Raw genomic sequence first — 19,642 nt, forward strand, 5'->3', positions numbered from 1 at the left:
GGCAGACGCACACATGTACTCGCAGCATGTTCTGTGCACACACACACACACACACACACACACACACACACACACGTTGTTGTACCTGTATCTGCAATGCTGCTGGCCTTCTCAGGCACTACGCTGGAGTAGACTGTGGACAGTGTAACCAGGAAGCTCTCAGCAGAGATGCTGTACACACTGCCCTGCCCTACACACTGTTGCCATAGTGACACAGCACCCAGGCACATGTCCAGCGGTGGTATCACTGTGAAAGAGAGAAGATGGGTCAGACTGAATTGTCCAGGTCTGTGAACATTCTTTGTTGGTACAGAACATGATGTAGGAAACCAAGACTCAGCTGCACACAGGTGATCAGAAACCTGGAAGCTGCTGAATCATGTGCATCAGACATCAGTAACCACGTTCCCCTCATGCTCCATGGAAACATCAGAACCAGATTAAGGCTCAAAACTGGAATACTAATGTGCATTTAAGCACACTCTATGTCTTATCAGTTTTATCCAATTCTGGCCAACCATCATTGGAAACACATCAAAGGCTTGATGAAAAAGAGGTATTAAAGTGTCTGTGTGACACCACTGGGGGGTGATGATCCTGGCTCTTCTGCTTCTGGAAGTAACGCTCAGACAGACTTACAGATACAAGAGCTTACCCTCAGCGGGCTGTCTCAGGCCTCTTGGGTTGTCCTTGGTGATGCGTCGGATGATTGCGAGGGTTCGAGCCTCTCTCAGCAGTCTGTCCAAGGCGTACATCTCTCCGCAGCGCAGAGGACCAAACGTACCCAGGCGCTAGAGTCAGAATGCCACGTGTCACTTTACACAAAGCAGGCACAAATGTGTACAGCCATCTACACTATAACAGCTCTGACACCCATGTGGTGCGCCTCTAATAACAGAGATATGAGGCAGAGTTAACGATAACGATGATCTGTTAGACGTGACCCATCTAACACTCTATCCACCTTCACTAATACAACAATCAATCTCCACAATGATAACAGCCTTCACTGCCTCATGTTGTGTTTCGACACTACTTTTCAGTTACTATAGTGGTGAAACAAACTATGAATGCATGAACTGTGTAAGTGACAAATCCTGATAATTAAGTGATAATTACTTCTGTCCTCTAACCATCTTTATGATGCTGCTTATGTCCAAGATAGATTAGCATAAGCAAAGATGGAACCTAGACAGACTGACTTCAAGGTAACAATGTGAAAAAGGCATGAAAATGGTCTGTATTTGTACTTTCTAGTCTTTTCCACTACTCAAAGCACCTTTACATCCTCATTCACCCATTCAGGAATCTAAGCTGGAGGAGACTGTTATTTCACACACATTCACACACTGAAGCTGCTTCAGGAGCAAGCTGGGGTTCAGTGTCTTCGACACGCTGACTCATAGGAACCGGGGATCGAACCGCAACCTTCTGATTAATGGATGACCCACTCTATCCCTGGCCACAGCTGGCCCTGTGGTGTGGCACCTGGAGACCTCTATCTGAAAGTGGGAAATGACTTGAGGAGTGTTGTCCTACCAACAGCTGTGTGCTGCAGTTGTTCAGGTGGACCACCAGGGAGCAGTCTAGAGCGGTGCAGCCTGTGGAGAGGGAGGAGGTCGGGGAGGAGGGGATGTCCCAGCCTCTGTCCTGCAGAGACCTACACAAACACAGGAAGAACTTTCAGACATTCATGGTGCTATGTGAGGTTTGCATTTACTCTGTTGACCGGACTGTGTGCTAGCACACATCGAGTCAGTTCAGGTTAACACATTATCAACAACGTCAACAGCCATGTGAGAGAAAATAGTACAAAGGTGAATATGACTGCACACACTAAGGAGGAATGTTCGTGGGATGTACGTATCCAAATCTACACTGAGAGAAAAATAGTGGAGTACTTCCTCGTCAAGTCATATTTTAATGTTGCTGTGTTCTCTAGAGGAAGTTTGGACTGTTTCCAGCCTGCTCACATATTGTCCCATCTGTAAAGACCAGTGTCAGCAGACCATTGTGCTTGTGCTGCAGCGATGCTCCATTACACCACTAGATGGCAGCAAGATGCTACAACAACAATGAGACTGTTCAGGAAGAGGAGGTTAATGTTCCTGAGGTCCACTGCTCACTATCACTATCTGCACACATTGAACACTTTTTTTCTTTTACTGCACACATTCGTGCAATAAGCATAGCACCAGTTATTCATATGATATTTGCTATATTCTGACAGTAATGTTAAGGCCATTTCATTTGTTTGCTGACTGATGAAGAGCTAGTGGCTCCATGTGTCACCTCTACGTGGTTTTGTTAAATCACAGATCTTTGGAACAATGACAAAATTACAACATTAGTAAAAAGGAATTGGTTGGGTTTCAGTGTTTCCACTGTTTTTAAAAGTTCATTTGTCAGCACCGACCTTCCATTTCTACTCCTCTTGTCGCCCCTCTCCTCCTCCTCCTCCTCCTCCCAGTCAGAAGCGTTGAGAAAGTCAAAGCTGCCCAGAGCTGTTTCCACTGTGAGGCTGACCACACTGGGGGAACGGCTATGCTTACCACCCTACACACACACAAGGTACGTAATCATGACATAGGCCAACATTCAGGTATGTGTTAAGATGCGCACAAGAGTCCAGATACATATGCAGGTCTGTGTATGAACATACTGTGCCTGCAGAGATGCACACACAGTTACACACAGTCAGAGGCACACTGCACAACCCTGGTTCCACCTTAATATCAAACATTGGTAACACACAGTTGTCACTGACAGGACAGACCAAAATACAATGTACATGTACATACAAAGAATCTGTACGTTTGTGAACAATATTTGCATTGAGGCTGATGCTGATATCTGATGACATACAGTCATGTGAAAAAATTAGGACACCCTATGAAAGCCTGTGTGTTTTTTAGGAACACATTTGGACATATGGATATTTAATATGAATTTTAACAATACTGAGAGATTCAAGTAATATAACTAAACAACTAAAACTGAAGAAAAGACTTTTTAAAACTCTGTAAAATGTAATTTAAAAAAATGAAATTTCTGGTGAGGAATAAATTAGGACCCCCCCACATTTATTCCCACTTAAAATGGCTAAAATCACACACAGGTGTCCAGAAAATAGTCTACAAATGAAGGACGTTCAAAACAACTGGTAACATGCCCAGGTCTGGCCGTCCAAGCAAATTCACCTCGAGAGCAGACCGCAAGATGCTAAAAGAAGTCTCCAAAACCCCTAAGATTCTTCTACCTTGTATCAGAGGGTGCTTGAGGAACATGTGAGACCATCTGTAAAAACATTCAAGCTAAAGCAGAACTGGACCCTGCAACATGACAATGACCCCAAACATACCAGTAAATCCACCAAGGACTGGCTGAAAACTAAGAAATGGAGAGTCCTGGAATGGCCGAGTCAAAGCCCAGATCTTAATCCCATTGAGATGCTGTGGGGTGACTTGAAACGGGCCGTAGCTACATGCAAGAAACCCCTCAAACATCTCAGCTGAAAGAATTCTGAGTGGGGCAAACTTTCCTCAGACCGATGTCAGAGACTGGTAGATGGCTACAAGAAGCGTCTCACTGAAGTTATTTCAGCCAAAGGGGGTAGCACTAGCTATTAGGGGGTAGGGTGTCCTAACCTTTTCCTCAGTTAGAATACACATTTTTGTTTGAGTAAAACAAGGTACATTTTTGTTGTTTATCTGCAATTAAATCACTTTCTTTTCCAGAGACAAATAAAAGCAAGATTAGACATCGATATGTGAACATTCCTTAATAAAGAACTGAACATTTAAAGGGGTGTCCTAACTCTGTTACATTTGGAAGAATTCATCGCACTATTTCTATTTATTATTTCAATACATGACTGCCCATCACGCTAAAAGGCTGGTGGACTTGTGATCCCTCGTCTGCTGGTTCTCTTTTATCCTAACGCAGCCGTCACAACTCTCTTCATAGCAGAACAATGTCTGAAGCTGCAGATTAGTGCTAGCAGCTAATATTAACAGACCACAGAGCAGACAGTGTTGACCTGCTGTGTTAGGCTGACACTGCTCCTTCCTGTTGTAATGTAAATATTCAAAGGAATGATGTGACTGTATTAACTGTATATACTTATATATATTGTATATTGTATACAATATGTGATAATTGTTGGTTTATGCGCCTATTTTATCTCTGAAATAATAAAGGTGCATATGCAATAGGAGTGCTAATTTTATATGCACCTGTTATTGCTTTTACATTCGTAGTTCTCTATATCTTTTTTGCTTTATACCTTTATTGCTTTCAAATTCTGTTTTTTCTCCTATTCTCTCTCTCTCTCTCTCTCTCTCTCTCTCTCTCTCTCTCTCTCTCTCTCTCTCTCTCTCTCTCTCTCTCTCTCTCTCTCTCTCTCTCTCTATATATATATAGATATATATAGATATATATATATAGATATAGATATAGATATAGATATATATGTTACAGAGCCTCCCAGCCAAAGAATTTACAACTGGTGGCACCAGTACAGTTTTTGGCTACTCCACCCACCTCTGGAAGCAGCTTCTCTTGTTTCTCACACATGCTTCATCCTCACCTTCAGTGTAACCTGCAGCAGCTTCAGCTCTTGTTCCAGTAGTTGTAACTCAGGGAATTGTCCTCTGTAATCATCCAGGGAAGAAACTACAGCCACCAGGGCATCCTCCACTCCACTGTCCACCAGACCGTCACCCTCACTGGACAGACAATCTTCTCCTGCATCTGGCATCTCCTCCTCCACCGACACCCGCCGGGCTACATACGTGACATCTCCGCTCTCTTGGAGTGTGTGGCTCACAAGGTGTGGGTGTGAGTTCATTTGTGATGTGCTACCATCCACTCCTTCAGTCCTGGAGGAGGGGGATGTGACCACAGAGCTGGATGCACCCTGTTTGTTCCAGTGTGTGTGACCTGTGACATCATCTGCTGTTGTGTTCTGTTTGTGTGGTGACGGGTCATTGTCTGTGGGAGCAGAGCTGGGGGGCTCAGGAGTTCTGCTCTGCATCTCCATTTCAATGTCGTTGATGGAGAGCCCAGAGGCCAAAGACATCAATTCCCCTGATTCACCAGCTGACCTGTCCATCAACACGACGCCATCAGCACTGCTTTCACTGATGTGGCTCAGAGAGCGCGAGTAGCTGCGTGAGGCGTGGCTGTTGCTCATCATCCCATCCGCTGGTGCTATAGAAGACTGTTTCCCAGCATCCTCTTCTTCGCTGTCAGATTTAGTCATTACAGTGACTGTCCCCTCCTCTTCCCTGTAAATCAGACTGTACATGAGAGAGCTATATACCAGGCATTCACCTGCACTAGCAAGTAGTCATTCAACAAATGGGATTTATAAACATTTAAAAAATGAGAATGGCCAGCAAACAAGCATATAAACCAAAATCAAACACTACCTGTTACTCCCTGCTTGGTGTTTGGATATGTTGGGAACTTCACTGACTTTGTGGACAGAGTTTGGAGTTGAGGAGGAGTCGTCTCTGAGGCAAAATGAGATGTCAGGCTGAGGGGAGGAATTTCCTGTTACAGCTGGTTGGATGTCTGGTGTCACCACCACCGCCTAGAGAGCGAGAGAGACATGGATGCACCCAGACTCAGAGTCAGCTCAATACACTAACTACGTAGCAAATGACTTCATAGCTCTTTTTAGCCAAACACCACAACGTTGTCAGTCATTGTATGGGGATTGTAAGCAACACAGAACAGAAGATTACTAAAATGGGAACTTAACTGTAATGGAAAAAGAGAAAGGGGATGGAAAAGGAAAGCAGAGCAGTGGCCTCCTGCTAGACAGGTATGTTACACAATCTAACTAAGCAGATGGTCAGTACCAGCTGGCTCCGTGGATTATGTGCACACACCCTGCCCTACGCTCCATGGAACATTTGCAAAGAGGTGACTTTAGTGTCAAAGGCCAAGATTATATGTTGATTTAATCTGAATATACAGAGGATAAGGAACTCTGAAAAATCCCATACTGAATCACAATCACAACATTAGTCTAAAAAAAAAAAAAAGGATTGTTTTCCCATATTGTTCAGCCCTACCATGGCCTGTCAGTAGCTGGTATAGCTACAAGGTGTGGTCATTTTACCAGTACTGCCTGTGCTGTGATGAAATCTCATTTCTTTGTTAGATGCAACAGAAATACAATGTAGACACATACAAGGTGCTGTTTAGTTAGCCTAGCTACAATGGACGACCGCATGGGTCACTATGACTGAGGAGCATGCAAAGACATTGAAAGGCATCTATAGGTTTAAGCAGGAAAACTAGTTATATTTCCAAGTGTCCTTTTCACAGTTGTTCTAGCTTACAGCCCAAACATGAACAAAGATAATGATACAATGATAAGCAGAGAAAAGCACTAGATAGAATAATAATATTCCAATCAGAACAGCAGACAACATGACAGACAGCATGTTGTGTGTGTTTTGTGTTACCTTTTGATATGGAGAGTTGCGTGCCCCCCCTACAGACATCTGAGGACTGGAGGAGTCATCAGAGGATTCAGATGAATTAGACCATGCTGTCCCGTTATCTAACTCATCATTGCGGCGGAGCATGTTCTAAAAGTGAAGAGGACAGTGTAAAAGGCTGCAGGGATAAAAATGGAGTTGGATATGTGCATGTATATACAGGTTTGATTAAGCAGTGGTGGACACATTCTGGTCACAGCATTGTCTTCCACATGGTAAACAAAATGTTTGAGGAGATAAGTCATCGTTGAGTTGCTGGAACCAACTTGACCAGCAACTGTCTGTCCATCCACTCGGTAAGCACAGGCTTTGGGTTTGGTCTCTACACATAACGTCAGGAAGCCATGGACAGTCACTGTGCCCAGTTGATCACAAAGAAAGAGTTCACAGCACAGAACTCCTTCTAAACCCACAAATGGTCTTGTATGTATGTTATACACGAATTAAACAAATGAGATGCAATGTGTTCATTACTGAGCATTAGAGGTCTTGATAGGTGTATCTTTGACTTTGGACAGAGCCACTTCATCCTGCTTCCAGCCTTTATGCTCTCATTCCGACCGTTTCACACTCGGCTGCAAACCACCACAGAACATGCTGCTGAAGAAGCCAACAGAACCACATCGTCTGCAAAATGCATGCAATTCTGAGGTTCCCAAACTGGATGCTCTCCTCAAGGCTGTGCCTTGAGATCCTGTCCATGAATGTCACAAACAGTATAGGTGACAAGGGATGACCTTGGCAGAGTCCAACACACACTGGGAACATGTTTAACACGAATGCAAACAAAGCTCTCGCTTTGGTTATCTTGTGACCGGATGGCTTGTAGCAATGAACTCGGTGCCCCATACTCCCACAGTATCCCCCACAGGATTCACAGAGGGCCTTCTCCAAGTCCAAAAAACACATGGATGGGAGTAGACTGGACAGGACAACCCCACCAAGGTAAAGAGCTGGTCCACTGTTCCATGATCAGGACGGGATCCTGGAAAATGGGGACCACCACCTGGGTCTGCCTTTCCACAGGTACTGTCCTCGACCTCCATGCAACATTGAAGAAGCGTGTCAACCAGGACAGCTCAACAATGTATCTGTCTTAACTACCTCTGAGACCTCAGGAGTTCCTCAAAGTGCTTCTTCCACCCCAAGATATCCCCAGTCTAGTTCAGCAGTTCTCCTGCCCAGCTGAACATAGCCTGACGCAAGCCCTGCTTTCCCTTCCTGAGCCTCTGGACGATTTGCCAGAACTTCCTTGGGGACACCCGAAAGTCCTTCTCCATAGCCTCCCAGAACTCCTCCCACACCCGCGTTTTCGCTTTAGCTACCATCGAAGCTACAAGCCTTCTGGCCCTCCAGTACTGGTCTGCTGCTTCAGGAGACCCCAGTGTGAGCCAGGCCCAAAATGCCTCTTCTTCAGCCTGAAGGCCTTCCTCATTGCCAGTGTCTACCTGCTGGTTCTTAGGTTGCCGCCTCGACCAGCACTGACAACCCTCTGGCCCCAGCTCCTAACAGCCGCATCTGCCATGGAGGCTTTGAACATGGTCCACTCTGATTCCATGTTCACAACCTACACCGGGATGCATGAGAAATTCTATGCACTTACATGGTGTTTGCTATGGCCAATCCATGGCTAACACAGAAGTCCAGTAACAAATCACCACTCTGGTTGTTGCAGATGTTGCAGCATACTGAACTGATCATGAACACGGTACCCAGACCAACAACTGAAAATAAGGTAATAAATAAGTTGATCGATGTGCCAAAATTTTATCCTATTGAAAACAACAATTAAACAGACAATCTAACAATCTCTTTGCATTGTGGCTGGTAAGGTGGACATAAACAAGGTGTGAAAAGAGGTTTGGTTTAAAGTTTTGTCATTCCTCATACAACTACTTCCATCACTTTTCAGGCGTACAGAGAGGGACACCATGAATTTCTTCATTGGATGACATGTCATACCAGGCTCTTATAGACATATGGACAAAGTCCTGGCTTTTAAAGGCATTTCCCATAATAATTTATAACAGCAGAAGTATAGTTTGACAAAACAATCTTGACTCAAGGACCCAAAACTGTACACAGGTGTGCCTCGGAAAACCATGGTTGGTACACAGCGGTACAGTGTGTGTAAGCAGAAGCAGCGAGAGGGTCTGTAAACTCTGACTGTTAGTAAGAAAAGTAGACAGTTTTTGGAAATAATTTCATTTTTTATCTCTTCCAAACAAGTTAAAAAAGGTTTGTTTTTTTTAACTGTGACTGTCTGGCTGCTGATGCTTCTTGACAAACTTTTTATCAATGTTGCCAAATTTCCAGATCTCAGCAATTACCTTGGTGAGTACAGTTTTATCATTACTGATGGCCAAAATCATGAGAATTGGACCCAAGTTGTAATAAACCACCATTATTCATTAAGACTCCACTGAGACTGGATAAACCAAACTTCTTGTTCTACTACCAGGCACTGACAAACAGCAGTTCAGAGTGATTGAATGTGAGTGGCTGAATATCAACCATTAGTTGACCCTCCTCTCAGAATACATACAACATTACACCCTTTAGGGACACAGAATTTTGTATTACAGACCTGTACTAACAATTGGTTTCATTTTCAATTAATCAGGTTATTTTCTCGATTGCTCCATGATTGGTTTAGCAATTGAATGTCTGCCAAGGTTTCCCAAGGTGACATTTTCAAGTGTATTGTTTGGCCTGACCAGCAAGCCAGGGCCCATTCGTATTCAGTTTACAATGACATAAAACTGCAAAAAGCAGCAAATCAGCAATTTAAAGAGCTGGAACCTTAAAAAACATGCATAATACATACACACAACCCAAACACACACACATACAGACTCATACATACACACACATTTCATTTTGTTTCATTTTGTCTCATTATTCCTTCTTTAGATTACAATAGTGGTTGTGTTACTGTGGTTGCTATTGATGATGATGATTACATCCTTTTTTCCGTCTACACATAAACATTACTTATTGGGTTGAGAGTACTATTGTCACAATCATTCTCCTTTTCTGCAAGTGCAGATGGGATCGCTCCTATCAGATAAGGGCAATGGGGTCTGGGGCCGGGCTGGGCTGTCTGGCCCTTTACTGACACAGTGCTGACTGGGATGGGTAGGGGGTGAGGTTGGCAGATTATAGCCTCACAGGTTTTACGTGGTCTTAACTTACATCACGTGTTAATGTACAGAGTTATAGGTCCATGATTCTCCAAAGTTTACCATGAGAAATGTACTAAAAAGGCTAAAAGTACTGGAAAGGTTCTATTGGGAGGTTCTAATTGCCCTACAGGCTCCATGGACAAACAAATGGAGACTACTGTTTTAGGTCTCTAATGTTCTACAGAGAGACTGTATATGAAGATGGATGGCCTGACAGATTCCCAAAAGTGAGGCCAAATTATTTAGATTGCCCCGTGCTGGCTGGCTGCAGTATAGGTCATACACCAGCCCCTTGTTAGCGGAGGGACATGGGCCAAAAAAAAAATCAAGGTCACGTCAAATACATTTTTCCCAAAGATGGTTTTTGTCATTAATGTATGTCCAAGTTTGGTTTTACTCTACCGTTAACAATGATCATCTGTTTCAAACCAATAAATGAGTGTAATGTCTGTTACTAACTTGGTTTCTTCCCCCAGAGCCATTTTGTGCTTTTCTCATCTCTCAGGTTCTCGTGGATTGTGGCTGCGGTTCGCCCTGGCAGTGGTTCTCTGGATTCCATGGATCACTGCTGTGGATCGTCATCGACTGATTGATTGACTGATTGATCGCTTGAGTTGTTCTGCAGTGCTCCTGATTGAGCCAGGTGGGTTTGTGGGTGGGACCCTGATACCGCGGCTCCAACCCTGATCACTACAGTGCAAACTCTGGCTCCAAATGACCTTCCCAAAGCAAGATGGCAGCACCCATACCCAAGATATTTTGGCTTCATTTCTGAACATTGGGAGGAAATGGAAATGTGTCGTCCATCTTTGTATACAGTCTATGGTTCTGCACTATCACTGTCAGTATGGGTTCTGTGCTCCCTCAGTCTCTGGGGGGAGGGGGTTACTCCTTTATGACTTACTGCCGTAGGTGGTCTTGTTGGTGAGTTGTCACTACAGGAACAGCTCTGGCTAAGAGTGTCTCTGAAGATGTCAAGCAGTGGCCAGTGCTGCCGCCTTGTCAGAGTCCGAGGCAGAGACTGCACGTCAAAGAAGCAGCAGGTGGAACAAAAAGCAGCGGAGCAGTTAGGTACTGGCGCTCCCTCCCCACTAGTAGTTCTAAACCACGAGATAACAACTGTGTTGTTTTCTCTGCAAGTATACAACGGCCAATTCCACACACGTGAAGTTCTTTGATGAGAAATCAATTTGATTCTCTAGGTGTTTTCATATCAATTAACTTCAATCAGAAATGACAAAAAAACTCTGCTAAAAGGCCAAACTAAATGCCCAGTCTCCAACAGAGATCTGGTCATTCCTCTGCATCAGTGAAATATTAATCTGGAGAGAGAGTAAAAGAGAGGCAACTAGAATATGGAAACACTTACGTAGAAGGCTTGTTCACGTAAAGTTGGCGTGTCAGGGGGACTCTGGTTGAAGATTGTTGAGAATCTCTTACTGGCAGTTGGAGCTTTGCTGACAGTGCTTGCCACTGATCCCTGGTCATCTTTATCAAATGGACTGACAAAGGAAAAAAAGAATGGAGGAAAGGGAGGACAGAAACAAAAGACAAAATATACATTTAATATAATATTTCAGCAATACTTTGGCTTGGCCAAAATCCTAACACAGTTCACAGTCTGTTCACACATTTAGTGTGTGTGTGTCTGCAGAGATCAGAGGCACCGATAGTAAATGGTAAATGGGCTGAAGCCCTTTTTGACCACTTAAAGCCCTTTACACATTGACATTCATGCACTGATGGCAGGGACTAACATGCAAGGTGCTCTGCTCATCACTAACCATTCACACACTCATGCCAAAGCTTTGGGGGTTCACTATAGTGCCCAAGGATACTTTGACGGACAGGAGGAGCTGGGAATCGAACCTCCAATCTCCCAATTAATGGTTCTACTGCTGAGCCATAGCCACCACAGAGACAAGAATACAGACAAGAGACTGGTATTTAATGACCATCAAAGTCTCCTTGAAGGGAGCAGAAGAAGGGATGGATTCACAAGTGACTGTATGAGATCTTTTCCAAAGATCTCCCAGGCTTGTATAACAGCAGTAGGGCAGCAAGCACTGCCATTTCCACGTCTCATCCTGGACTTTCATCTCAACTCCTGCTGACAAACAAACACTGCTACCATGAGCACGACCACTGATTGGTTAGACAATGCTTCTGAAAACTTTACTGGGAAATCTATGGGGATGCAATGGTGGATTTCTTCCTGGACCCCAGAGTTCCTTTTCCTCTCCATCCCAGGTGTGAAGTGCTCATTCTTTTCCTTTTGTAACATTAGCACAATTCTGCCTGTTGATTTTCATGAATCCACTCCTCTGCAGCTGTAATGCTATCTTCTGACATCACTCAGCCTACTCGATGGCCACCAGACACAGAAGTACACTTCCTTTTTACTAACCAGGAGAATTCAGTGGTTACAAATGGCTTCCCTAACCAAACCGATTCTAAATGTAGCACTGCTTTTTACATCTGCTTCCACTCATTCTTTTGTCTGCTGCACGTTTCCCCTGCCAACTCCAACTCCCAACTGTCTCTGTCAACACTGTGCCATTCTTTGTAAGCAATAATAGTTATAAATGCTTCAAATATCAAGTGGTTGTCGTGGTTTTCAGTAACTTCATATATCTGATTCCTTTCTATTTTCAAAGGGAATTCAGGTGTTATCTCTTTTGATTGATTACCAAGGTAAATATCATGCTGGCTCTCAGATTGTATTGGTGGATGAATAGTGATTAATTCTATACTTTAAACCAATCAAATTTTCCATACAACACAGTCAGCAAGGTTGGCAAAACTTACCTCCACGTGACCTCGAGACTTAGCTTAATTGTCCCAAGGTCATTAATATCCACAGCAACCATCTGGGGTAGTGCAGCAAACAGGTCCTTCGTCTCGCAAGAAACACTTCCTACCACCACGTGATTGGCTAGGCTCTTCAGCTCCGTCACCTTGGAGAACACAGAAAGTTTGATCACACTATCAATATTCAACAGGCCACTCCCTGTCGGTCATTCAGGTTAATACCTACACACTGTCAAACTACGTCTGAATAAGTAATAACATTAATGTCCCTAGTGTGCTAATCAGTGTGCTTCATTTAAAGCATCAGAGAAGTAAGAACACAAACAGTGGAAGATTACAATGCCTTCTTTGACCAATCAGAACTAAGCAGAAACCCAATAAAACCAAAGTAATGAAAAGAGATCGACAGAAGATATTGGGAGGGACTTACCTTCACAGAAAGAAACTCGTTGATGAGCGGCAGAAACACCATGTCTTCGCTGTCCCACGCCTGTTTGGCATTGATCTCTACTCTGCCTCGGAGCTTCCACCGCTGCCGACCATACTTCATGAAGATCTGAACACACATAAACAAAGTATGTAATTATTTGGTAATTATTAGATACGTGTGTGTGTGTGTATGTGTGTGTGTGTGTGTGGGGGGGTGTTACTAACCTCATACTGATCACCAGCACACAATCTAGCAAATCCAGCCAGACCTGAGAGACAAGTAGAAACAGATGTAACCCATCAGCTTCCCATTTTGCTGCACTTCTGTCTGTGGGAGGTGGGGTGATTTTCACACTACCTGCTTTTAACCCTGGTGATAATCGTGGTCGAAATAACCTACTGTTTTTTGGCCAGTGCTGCTCTTGTGAGAGTTTGTGAAAACACAAAAGACTGTGAAAAAAGAGCTGCTATGGAGTGTCAAGTTTGTGGCATTAATAGCATGCTATTACTTTGATACTAAAGAAAACCTGAAAATATGATGGTTCTCCAGAAAGCTCTGAAGCGACTGATTTCTTAGCAGATGTATGTACAATCCTCAGAAAGCTTATGTCACATTGGATGACATCAGAGTGTTTAATATCTGTGTCTAAAGATTTGAAGTTATGGCTTTGAATATGATTTTTGAGTCATTCGTCATACAGCATCTTTCCTCTGTCTCTCTGTATTTCCCGCTGGCAGCCCCGTGGGGGGGGGGTTAGCTTTGCCATGTTGAATGTACTTGTCAACTACAGACCATTGGAGGGTATAAACGTTGTATATATGGACTTCTGTGAGACTACTAACAAAAGATGTTACCATGCTCCTACTATGACATTTGGAACAAACCTGGTACAGTATGTGATGAGCACAATAAGGACATTTGCCAAATTTGGTGTCAGTTAGAGAGCCTATTGGTGATATATATGGACAAAGGCTAGAGGGTATCAAATGTTTTATGAAATCACCAAAAAATAAAATGACAAGTGGAAATGGGTGGTACCCATACAAGGAGCAGGAGGACATAAAGTATTCTAAGCATGAGTTAGCGCCCCCCCTACAGTTGACATGAATTATTTTGTAGCTAGTAGGTCTTCTTCCCCTACTGTCTATCTTGCAAATTTCATATTTGTACATTGGATAATAAAAATCCACAAAAGTACAATTGGGCTCCAACACCACGCTGTTTGGACCCCAAACTGTAGCTTCTCAATAAGAAGGGTTAGGTAAGTAGTCGAAACAACTTGAGTTTTCAGTACACTGGATTTTAGAAGCCTCCGCATTTGATTGATCTATAGCAGCCATGTTTGTTCAGTAGTCATCGAATAAGTGTTCAAGACTATTCATCCAGAGCAGACAGTAGCTGCAGAACACTGGCCCATAACAGCCAAATCATTTAGGGTAGAAGTAATCTTCTCATAATAAGAAACTATGAGTTCAGAGATGCTGCATGCAAAGAAGACTGAATTGACATCATGGCAAGAATTCATAAAAAAATATGCTACATTAAAAGATATTTGAATTATGTAATCCTCCCAGTCACTCTGGGTAGTGGAGTGTGTCGTTGGTTCTGCTTGGTGAGTACTGTTCCATGTCATGTTTGAAAAAAATGTAGAAAACATCAAGTTCAGGAAGAGAATGAAAAGGGAGAGGAGAATAAATGGAGGACAAGAGGAAGGAGGAGTTAAGACAGATGAGTTCACTATTTCCTTCTTACCCTTCATCTTAATGTGGAACTCCCCCAGCTGATTCTCCAGCTCGCTCTCCAATACACACATGTTCTACAGAGAGGATCAGAGAGGACACTAACATTTATTCACTTCTACCAAACAGCTGTTGTTAATAAATGATCTCTGTTATAACACTCTTTAATGTATTCCCATACTTATCATACCTCTGTGTACTCTTTGTATCCTTTATTGGCTTCTGCTAAACTCTCCCTGGCCTCCTTACTGCCTGGGGAGGCAGTGTAAGCCTTCACCATCTTGTTGGCTCCGTCCCTGAGTCTCCTCTGTAGGCAGTAGGCTTCATATAGCTCCTCAATCTGGGTGAAGAGGGGACAGAAGCTATACACTTCATCTTTCTCTCCATGCAAAGAGGAAAGTGGCCTGATAGCAAGTAGAAAGCTGATAATGTAAGTCAGTATTGAACAGGAACTGACAGGAGGAGGTGTCTCAGGAAGCACTGTTGACAGTCTGTAGATAACAGGAGAACACTCAGCTTTTTAAAAAGCATATTCAACACTGTGCACAAAGTACACTGTTAGAACCATTTCTTCATCATTAGGTCTGCCTGTCTCCATTTCCCCACTTTTATAATTTCATAAAGATGTTATGGTGAAGCAAACAGCTACTCATACATCCAGCAGACACAGTGTACTATTGTATTCAAGTGGAGTCAAATATTCACTTTCCTTTTACTTCTGGTTGGGTCACCACCAACCAACCACCGACTCCTGAGAAAAACAGCTGCCTCTTCAGCTGCTACATGATCCACTATGTTCAGCAGCTAGTTGCCAGCTGTGGCTGCTTCTCTCTGGTACTTAATGATACAGCACATGTACAGTGCATAGGTAGACCCAAACGCATCCTTCAGGCCATTTGGTCAAATACATTTGTATTATGCAGCACATAAAATGTAAGACTCTTGACCGTACAGCCCAGCACAACTACACCTTTGAGTGTTTGCTTCACTTCAGTCACTAATATTTCTAATTTTGACCTCTGTAAGCTGCATCGTGTTACTTGAAAACTGGCTGATAAAAATGCTCATGGTCAAGCATCTGCAACAGCTGACACACAGTATATGGTATTGCTAACTGGGACTCTGGTGCAGTAAAAAAAAAAAAAAAAAACAGAAAATCAACATGCATTTAAGCAACCAGTCTAATAAGAATTCATTAATGTACATTTCTGTGAACAAAATGTGCTGGACTGGTTGTATTGTCTCTCTGATATAGAAAAGCACACAATGATAGTGATCATGGTCTTCTTACCTTGCTGAGGTGAAACTCCAGTCGTCTTATGTACCTCTCAGTCACCTTCACTTGCTGTCAGAGGGAGCACAGAATAACATTCATTCCTACTAGTCGACACAGACTAAACTATTTCCAGGCTCAGCCCACTAAAAGCACAGGCTCCCTGTGATGTACTGAGCATCATACATTTAATCTACCTTTCTACAGCACATAATGCACAACTACATCATTCTAGGTTCTGTTGTACTGATGTGAAAATGTAAATTCCACTGAATTTATCCAGATAGCAAGTAAACATGGAGGAAGCATAAACAGCCATTTAAAACAAGAGGCTTCTTGCAATGATATGATCATATGGCTAAATTAGAAATATTGAATATGAAGCAAATTCTCTGTGCAGCTGAGTTAAGAACTGACAGTAGCTTACCTTGTCCAGTTCATAGAGGAAACCCTGAGGACGAAGAAAATATCAAGTTAATCAGTCTCTCAGCCTTATCTCGTGAGCATGGAGGGGGTTGTGTGTTTGTGTGTGGGGGGGCTAATCATAAAAATATCAAATGGCAGATAATTAATGAAAGATATTCTTATGAAATTAAGAAGTGAAATAAATATCTTGCAAAGCTTACAATGGTTCTAGGTTTAGGTCATGGTTAGGTCATGGTTAGGTCATGGTTAGGTCATGGTTAGGTTATGGTTAGGTCATGGTTAGGTCATGGTTAGGTCATGGTTAGGTTATGGTTAATCAAAGCAGGAATCACCTGGTGAAGATCTGCACTCTACTGAGTGAATGTTTCACTTGATTAAGTGGCAGTACAATACGACACACACTCTTCCTATTGTCAGAACATTTTCATTTTTCAAACCAAAGTTATAAAGATGTCAAGAATGCGCAACACCAAGAAACCATTTAGAAATTTCTGCCAGCAAGTGCATTCAGGGACACACTGACACACACTGACCCCCAGAAGTCACGAGACGGATTAGACATTAGACAGAAAATTGTGTTAAGGAACTGTTTTCCCTATTCTACTGAAGTGCTGAGGCAAACAGTACCATGTGATAACATACCAGTCTGGAGTTCCTCTTTGATTCTTTCATCTGTCTGCTGAGGCTGCCCAAGTCCATCTGATGAACCTGCAGATAAGAGCTGAAAGAGAAGACACCACAGGTATTACATTTTGGTATTTCTTATTGGTTTTCATTTCTATTCTTAATTTTGGTTTCTAACCAGTTAATCTCAGTCAGTCTGCAGAGTGGGGTTGTTTGCTTCAGTTTAGTTTTTATTGTTTAAACATGTTTTATTTTTGTTTAGTTTTTATTAGTGATTTTATTCTAATCTGGGGGGGTTTACTTGTCAGGGGCAGATTTAAGAAGCTCACAGTTGGTTTTCCATCCAAACGCAGCAGTTAGTAAAGGCGACTGCCTCCCAGTCTCAGTAACAGACGCACCAAGGCCTCCTCAGGCTGCTCGTGTCCACACATCTGACATCTGACCATGTCTACTTTTTACTTTGATTCCAGGTAACTAACATGTTTGTCACACCTAGTTTAATTTTTCACACGTGCACACACACGCTTGAAGTGTGATGTTTTTTCCGTGCACAAGTTTGGAGAACATTAGCTGAATTTGCCCTCTGCACTACCTGACCGTCCCTCACTGCTGGCTATCCCACTGTGCTGCTTGCCAGCAATTTACCGCTTCCTACAAATGGACACTCACTGTTTTTCTACCCTTACAAGCTGACCGTGGCGCAATAGTATGATAATTTGGAATATAGGTTCAACAAATGACACACTGTTGGACAGGGTCAGGTAGCCGCATGCTCTGCTATAGTAGCACAATGTAGGAGCACGGCCCGTGGGACGACGGGAGTGCAGAAATATCAGTCACTACTGCTCCGTCAAGGACAGATAAAGCTTAGAGTTGCTATTTGTGTGTGTATACACTCACTGAAGGCCTTTCTTCAGTGCCTCATAGACCTGATCCAGTCGCTCTGGTTGAGGAACTTTAGGTGGTGGGTTGGACTTCGCAGACATGGTGAACATCCTGCTGGCTCTGCTGGGCTTCCTGCTGAGACCTGGAGTGCTGAACACTGAGAGGTTCCTGTAACAGCAGGTCAACATCATCCTCAAATAACCTCCGGACACCCCCATCACCCGTTATTACACCAGCTTACTAACTTATCACGCTATGCTATGATTTTTTATTCATATAGCACCAATTCATAACAAACACTATCTCAAGACACTTTTCATATACAGTCACCACTCATCCTGTCCAGCCTCTTTTGGACAGGAGCATATCTCAGCACACATTGAACAAGTGTGGACCAGTGTGGAAGAGTTAGAAATAAATGAATGTAGCAGTCTAGAAAAGAAAAAAATGTGTGCTAGTACAGCATAGTTATGTAACAGGGATATTCATACACTACATAGGAGATGTAACAGAATACACGTACATGCATGTGTACAAATTCAGCTGATGTTTGTCTCTTTGTCTCATTGAAACAGATTCTTAGGAACATTACAAATTTGTTTAAATATGATTTGTGAAAAAAACCTCCCATCTGCAAACACATTTACCTCAATGAGTGAATCAACAACAATCTCATTCAGATAAATTGAAACCGCTCCAAACTCTACAGAATACTTAATCCTGTTGGCTTCAATCAAATGGTCTCTAATAATTTCAGTCAGCTGGGAATGTTTGTGAGCTCAAAGTCATGACGTAAACAACACTGACTGTCAGCCATGTCACAGCCAACACGAGCTTGGCGTGTTAACACACAGGAGCTAAATAATAGAGAATGAAAACAAGTACCGCCTTTCCCTACAGCTGTAATCATCTGAATGAAGCCGTTCTGTGGCAAGCAAGCAAAAATCTCCCATGGGTGTAATCCCAAATCCATAATCTCAGTGATTATTTCTCAACAGTAACAGAAGACAACATAACTGAACAGCATCATTTGTAGGAGAAACAGGTTAAAATGTATTCACTGTATTTTAGTAGAAGCATAGATTATCTAAAAGTTAAATTAGAATAATCCAAGTTAAATTGGAATAATCCAAATCAGACAAAAAAAATCCCATGTTGGTCTATTTCTATCCTGCATAAACACACACACACTCTGTCACACACTGTCAGTTTGAGTTCCACCTGACAGGACGTCCTGTCAAGTGTGTACTTCCCCGCTTTATGTATTCGTGTGTGTGTGTGTGTGTGTGTGTGTGTGTGTGTGTGTGTGTACCTGTAGGGCTTGTCGTAAGTGTTGACTCCAGTGAAGCTCTGGCTTCTAGTGATGGATCTGGAGGTGAGGCGTTTGACTGGGCGAACAGACAACGACATGGTGGAGAGAGTTCGGGATGGACTCCCTGAAGAGCAGAGGAGAAGAAGCATCAGTAGAATGCACACAGCCATGTTTTTCCCATCTGGTATCAACATTAAGTCTGTTCCGGAGTTTTCCTTACAATATTTTTGAGCATTTTTTCCTAATTGGACAGTTTGACAGTAGAGACAGAAAGGAAACAAGGGGAGAGACGACAAGGGGTGTCATGCAACAAAGGTCCCAGCTGCAATCAAACTTAGGGGCGTCGTAAGTACATAGTACAGGCCCTAGACCACTAGGCTGCAGGGACACTCCTGTATCTGGATGTCTTACGGGGATCACAAAGAGCGTGCTGATGCAGCTG

General features: G+C 43.0%; 1 protein-coding gene across 1 annotated transcript in view; it reads right to left on the minus strand.

Moving 5' to 3' along the window:
- The window catches only part of ripor1 (RHO family interacting cell polarization regulator 1), a 38,545-nt gene that overhangs the window by 2,905 nt on the left and 15,998 nt on the right, over positions 1–19,642 (minus strand). Inside the window, exons 2-19 of the mRNA XM_070831304.1 lie at positions 19,201–19,324; positions 17,904–18,056; positions 17,022–17,100; positions 16,381–16,404; positions 15,972–16,025; positions 14,871–15,020; positions 14,694–14,757; positions 13,166–13,209; positions 12,942–13,067; positions 12,509–12,657; positions 11,070–11,202; positions 6,480–6,605; positions 5,433–5,596; positions 4,589–5,288; positions 2,417–2,556; positions 1,540–1,660; positions 656–791; positions 86–247 (exon numbers count right to left, since the gene is read on the minus strand). Of these exons, the coding sequence (XP_070687405.1) occupies positions 86–247; positions 656–791; positions 1,540–1,660; positions 2,417–2,556; positions 4,589–5,288; positions 5,433–5,596; positions 6,480–6,605; positions 11,070–11,202; positions 12,509–12,657; positions 12,942–13,067; positions 13,166–13,209; positions 14,694–14,757; positions 14,871–15,020; positions 15,972–16,025; positions 16,381–16,404; positions 17,022–17,100; positions 17,904–18,056; positions 19,201–19,324 (2,649 nt within the window). The remainder of the gene's footprint in view (positions 1–85; positions 248–655; positions 792–1,539; positions 1,661–2,416; positions 2,557–4,588; positions 5,289–5,432; positions 5,597–6,479; positions 6,606–11,069; positions 11,203–12,508; positions 12,658–12,941; positions 13,068–13,165; positions 13,210–14,693; positions 14,758–14,870; positions 15,021–15,971; positions 16,026–16,380; positions 16,405–17,021; positions 17,101–17,903; positions 18,057–19,200; positions 19,325–19,642) is intronic.

The sequence above is a fragment of the Pempheris klunzingeri genome, chromosome 5, assembly GCF_042242105.1.
Source record: "Pempheris klunzingeri isolate RE-2024b chromosome 5, fPemKlu1.hap1, whole genome shotgun sequence".
Lineage (NCBI taxonomy): Eukaryota > Metazoa > Chordata > Actinopteri > Acropomatiformes > Pempheridae > Pempheris > Pempheris klunzingeri.